The 5,473-nt window shown below is 41.8% G+C and overlaps 1 protein-coding gene across 1 annotated transcript; it reads right to left on the minus strand.

The window, feature by feature from the left end:
• Positions 1-4,363: 4,363 nt before the first annotated feature.
• Positions 4,364-4,987, minus strand: LOC149250180 (uncharacterized). The gene has a single exon (XM_089453571.1). The coding sequence runs from the start codon at positions 4,985-4,987 to the stop codon at positions 4,364-4,366; it is 624 nt and encodes a 207-aa protein (XP_089309697.1).
• Positions 4,988-5,473: the final 486 nt, after the last annotated feature.

The raw sequence follows: 5,473 nt of genomic DNA on the forward strand, positions 1-5,473 counted from the left end.
ATAAGACCCTCTGTCAGGCGTATCACTTGGTGGGCTAAGGCCATAACTTTCGAATCCCCTTTCTCCAACTTCCCCTCTGCTATTGTGGTGGATTGCTTGCCCTCGTTTCCCGAATTTCTTCCCGGGCTATGCTCCCGGCTACAGTTTCCCCGTTCGCCACAGATCCTCCTCCAATTCTGACTCAATTGTCCCTCACAATGCAGTGCTGAGGGGAGGGCGACCTCGCTCCAGCCCTTTCCTTCTACAGGGACTTCACATGAATTTAACTTATCCATACTACCTACTGTAACGGAGTAAAGGGGTACAGGGGTCTTAGGTTTCACATACCCGTGATCGCAATCCTCCCTAATGGCTCCTACCGACTGCACTACACTCTACTCTGCCTTCATCTCACTAGGAATACCCTTTATGTTCCCCTCTGCCACCTTCATATAATATCTCCTCACCAACCTTCTCCCTCTTCCATTACCGCCGCCACTTCTTCTAATCATCTGTCGTCCACCTCCCCCACTCCGATTTCTTGGACCCTGCGTTGAGCTACTACTCATTATCTTGGTTGGAAGGGCGGCTTCAGCCTTGTGGTTATGACCGGTTGTCCTTCCGTAATCATAACTACCCCTGCCACCCTCACTTATCTCATTACACATCCCGATCGGGAGCCATCTGTCCTTATTGCCTTTGTGTCGTGTCTCCATGATTGTCCTGGTTGAGAATCATTCTTAACTGTTCTAATTCTGAGTCTTCTGAGTGCATAGTCCATATACTATCCATCTTCCTTCCTTGTTCTTGGCAACCCAGTTCGCAAGAAAATCTGCTGCTCTGTTAGCCTCTCTTCTAACATGCTTAATTATCATATATTCAAATCTTCTTAGGATGATTTCCAGTTCTTGGATTAAGCTGGCCGTTCTCCAGCTCTGCGTAACTTTGTCCCATGAGGTCCCATTGTTAAGTTTTTTGATTACTTGTATGACCATTTGGGAATCCCCTTCCACTTCCAGGTTATTATATCCGTTTCTGATTGCTATCTTTAATCCTTGACGCACTGCCATCAGTTCAGCCTCATTGTTACTCATAATGCCTCCATTGAATGAGTAAATCCATTTTGTTCTTCCTTGATCGTCCCTAAAAATACCTCTGATCCCTGCTGGGCCTGGATTTCCTTTAGAGGCTCTGTCGAAATTTAGCTTTATGAATCCAGCTGTGGGGTAGGAGAAATGCATGGTGCCGTTATATCCTGTCCTGGGTTCTTTCCACATCTGCAGAGCCACCATCCCTTGATGCAGGTTTAACTTCTTTAAAATTTTCTCTTCTTCCAGTGTCATTTCCCAATCTTCTCCATTCCAAGTATCTGCAAGTATTGTCTCACGAATATGTCCCAAGGTTTTTCCCCAGACTTGATCTTTTGTCATCTCTTTGTTTTGGAAAGTTCTTCTATTTCTTTCTTTCAAGATCATCCACATATTCATCCCTACTGCTAGGCTCCAAGCTCGCTTAACCACCAAGCTTGTAAATTGTCCACCTCCCCAGATTTTAATAGTGTTTTTAATGTTCTGTTGATCTCTGTGGGTTTTTCCGAAGAGCTTCCTTACCTCTTCCCACTGTTTTTGAGCTTCCTTACACGAGTTAAGAAGGTGTTCTTGTGTTTCCTGTTCTTGTTTGCAGAGAATGCATCTGGGGGGGCCGTGTATGCCTCTCTTTTGGAGTTGATCCCAGGTCAGGATACGACCTTTGCTAACCAACCATATGAAATGTGCTACTTTTGGCCACCAATTACTATTCCATATTTGTTTCCAATTGACTGTCGTATCCTCTGGTTCTCTGGGGGTTATAAGATGGTAAGCTTCTTTAATTGAAAAGTTTCCTTTTATTGTGTGTCCCCATCTCAGAATGTCCGGTCCAGATCTTATAGGTATTCTCCTTGTCTGCATTTCCTTTTGGTATAACTCTTTTTGTTCTTCAGCAATTTGATCCATCCATTCTCCTGGATTCTTCCAGATTCTCCATACTTCATCTTGGCTCTCCGTCTCCCAGAAATCCTTTACTAAATTCATTCCCTTCTCTGCTACTTTTTGACTGATATCTGTTAGGGCTTGCAGTCCACTTAGTCTTTCCCTTTGCTGCCAGGCTTCCTCCCAAAACCTGGCTGAGCTACCATCCCTGATTTCCCAAAAGGCATGCCTGGTTATTATTTCTTTGTTTAGACTGGCTAGGTTCCAGATTGTCGACCCTTTCGGTGTATCTCGTATTCTTAATATTTCCTCTGGTTTTGCAGGCATATTATATTTTTTTGTCCATATTCTTTTCCATAGGTCGTTTCCTCCATTCAACCAGCGCCACCACAGCTTTACACCCATTGCATGATTCAGGATATAGGGATCTCTGAGGCCCAATCCTCCCTCCGTCTTACTTTTCACCAAATCCTTCCAAGATACTAAAGACCATTTTCTTTTATCCTTCTGACCTCCCCATATAAATTTTTTGAAGATCTTTGTCATCTTTTCGCATGCTCCTTTTGGGGAAGCCATTGCTGAGAGTTGGTATATTGGGATTGATTGAAGAACTGCCTTGACTAAAACAGCTCTTCCCGCAAAATTCAGAGCTCTGAAAGACCAGTTTGCTAGTTTTCTAGCAATTTTCTCAATTGTTTGTTGCCAGTTCAACATCCTCAGGGGATTCAAGGCTAACGGAGTTCCGAGATATCTTGTTGGGAGTTCTCCTGAACGGAATCCCAGAGTTCTTGTTAAAAAAATTTGATGTTACCAACAGTATTGAAAAAGTAAGTACAGGACTTGCCATCATTAATTTGTGTGCCAGGAGCTGTCATGAAAAGATCTAAAATTGCTTTGATTCTACGGGCTTTTCTGAGGGTCACATTACAGAACAACATAATGTCGTCTACAAATTGCTGGTGGGTGATGGGAAGGTTGTTACCCCATATTTGTATTCCCTTAAGCTTTCTTTCTCTTACTTCTTTTTTGATGTATCTTCCTAAGCCTTCTACTACTATGATGAACAGGAAAGGCGACTACAGATCCCCTTGTCGAAGACCTCTAGATGCTTTAAAAGGCTGGGATGGGGTTCCATTCACAAGGATGGAGAAATTAGTTGAAGATATCATGGTAGAAATCCATTCAATCCATCTATTACAGAAGCCAAAAGCCCTTAGGACTTCTTTCAGATACTTCCAATTTAGACGGTCATAAGCTTTTGAAAGGTCAAGTTTAATCATCATACCTGCCTCCTTTTTAACTTTTAATGAATGTACTACTTCTTGGGAAACCACAAATCCATCCAGGATTTGCCGACCTTCAACAAAGCCTATTTTTTCTGGGGAAATAATGTTAGATAAGATAGGCTTGAGTCTTTTAGCCAAAAGGGTAGCTATTATCTTATATATCACATTACAGAGGGCTATAGGTCTAAAGCCCTGGGGGACTTCAGACCTAGTTTCCTTAGGAATAAGAGATAAGAGAGTTGAGTTTAGGCTTGTACTTACCTTTTGGTTCCTTCTTGATTCTTCCACCACGTCCAATATATCTTGGCCCAAGAAGTCCCATCCTGCTTGATATAATTCCGTTGTGAATCCGTCAGGGCCTAGGGCTTTATTCTTTTTCATTCCTTTCACTATCTCCTCTACTTCTTCCAAGGTAGCTGCCCTCATCAGAGCTAGGTTTTGTTCTCTAGTTATCTGACTCGGGATCTCTTTACATATTCTTTCAATAGCTTCTCCACGTACTACATTGGGTTCTGTGAGGAGGTCCTTGAAATGCTTCACCAAGACTTGTTCTATTTCCTCATGCTGTGTAACTCTTGTTCCTGCTTCATCTTTAATAGAAAAGATTCTATTTCTTTGCCTTCTTTGGATCATTACTTGATGAAAGAAATTTGTATTCCGTTCCCCTTATCTTAACAAATTTACCCTGGATTTTTGCCTCCACAATATTTCTTCTTGTTTCCACCTCTCTTCCAGTTGTCCTATCAGGATCCCTTCCTCTCTGGCCAAGTCATCGCTTCTACTTGTATTTATTATTTCTTGTTGTATCTGCATCATCTTTTGTTTTAGGAGTTGCTTATCTTTGAGTATATGTCCAAATTCCTCCTTATTCCATTTCTTGATGTTACCTTTCAGTTCTTTTAGTTTCAACTGGAATGTCTGCATTCTGTTTCTTCCTTTCTGACTACTTTGTTTCCACCATTCTTCTACTTTCTTCATAAAAAATTTATCCCTGAGCCAAAAGGCTTCGAACCTAAAGGGCTTTTTCTTAGGGCTAGCTTTAATATCCAGTTCTGCTTTAATCGGCCAATGATCCGATCCCATTCCAGGAAGAATCACAGCTTCAATGAAAATATCCCAATTTATGATTTATTCCGACATTAGGAAGCGATCCAATCTGGAGGCGATCTGGTGTCTGCCTCCCCTCCTGTTATTCCATGTATGTATTCCGTTTATTGTCTGTATGTCTACAAGCCTTTGTTCTGCTATCCAATCTCCAAAGGCTTCCATGTCTGCTTCTATTCTTCTGAGCCCGCCCTTTTTTTCATTTAATGATTTTATCATATTGAAATCCCCACCCACTATCCAAGGTGAAGTTGGATACAGAGATCGCATGACAACTAGGTTTTGAAGGAAAACCCTGCGTTCACTCTGTATATGGGGACCATATACATTAGATAGAAGGATCCATTCTTGAGAGCCTAAAATTCTGAATCTACCTGAGAGGATGCGTGGTATGATGGTCCAGTCTTCAAATTGGACTTCCTCTGGGTTCCAGAGGATTGCTACCCCTCCTGCACTGCCTGTCGCATCTTGACCAATGACCTCATAATACGGCTTGAGATTACTCAACACTTCTTTTAGTTTGCTTTCTCGTACTTTTATTTCTTGGATTAGCATTATATTTGGTTTATCTCTTTTGAGCCTCTCCTTCAGATATCTTTGTTTTCCCTTACTGTTCAGCCCTCTGATATTCCAGCTTGTAATAATCATTTTAATAATTTATGGGGTTGTTGGAAAACCTCCGACAATGGTACAACTTTTCTTGAGTTCACCAACATATCTCCTACCATTTGGATGGTCTCACTCATAGGTCTCCTTCCTCGTTTTCTTCCGCCCTTCCCTGTGATGCCTGTTTCAGTGTTTTGGTCTCCTTGTGATCCAAGTTGCTCTGGTTGCTTTGCTATCCATCTCCCTCGTTTTTCTTTGTATCTTTGGAACATCTCTTTATAGAGTTGTTTCTGGTCCTCTGGTATGAACCGTTCATCCAGATGCTTCCATTCCTGTAGAATTTTTCTCATGACCTGTTCCTCCTCTCCTTCTTGTTCCTACTGAGGATTCATTTCCATTTGGATCTATTCTTCCTCCCTTTCTCCCTTCTCTCCCTCTTTTTCTGGTTCTGTATTATTCAGTTCCTTCTTTTCTTTTTTGCTTTCTTTCTGGATTTCTTCTATTTCTTCTTCCTCTACTTCACCTTCC

The sequence above is a fragment of the Pinus tabuliformis genome, chromosome 7, assembly GCF_031772625.1.
Source record: "Pinus tabuliformis cultivar Carrire ecotype Pingquan chromosome 7, CPIR1, whole genome shotgun sequence".
Lineage (NCBI taxonomy): Eukaryota > Viridiplantae > Streptophyta > Pinopsida > Pinales > Pinaceae > Pinus > Pinus tabuliformis.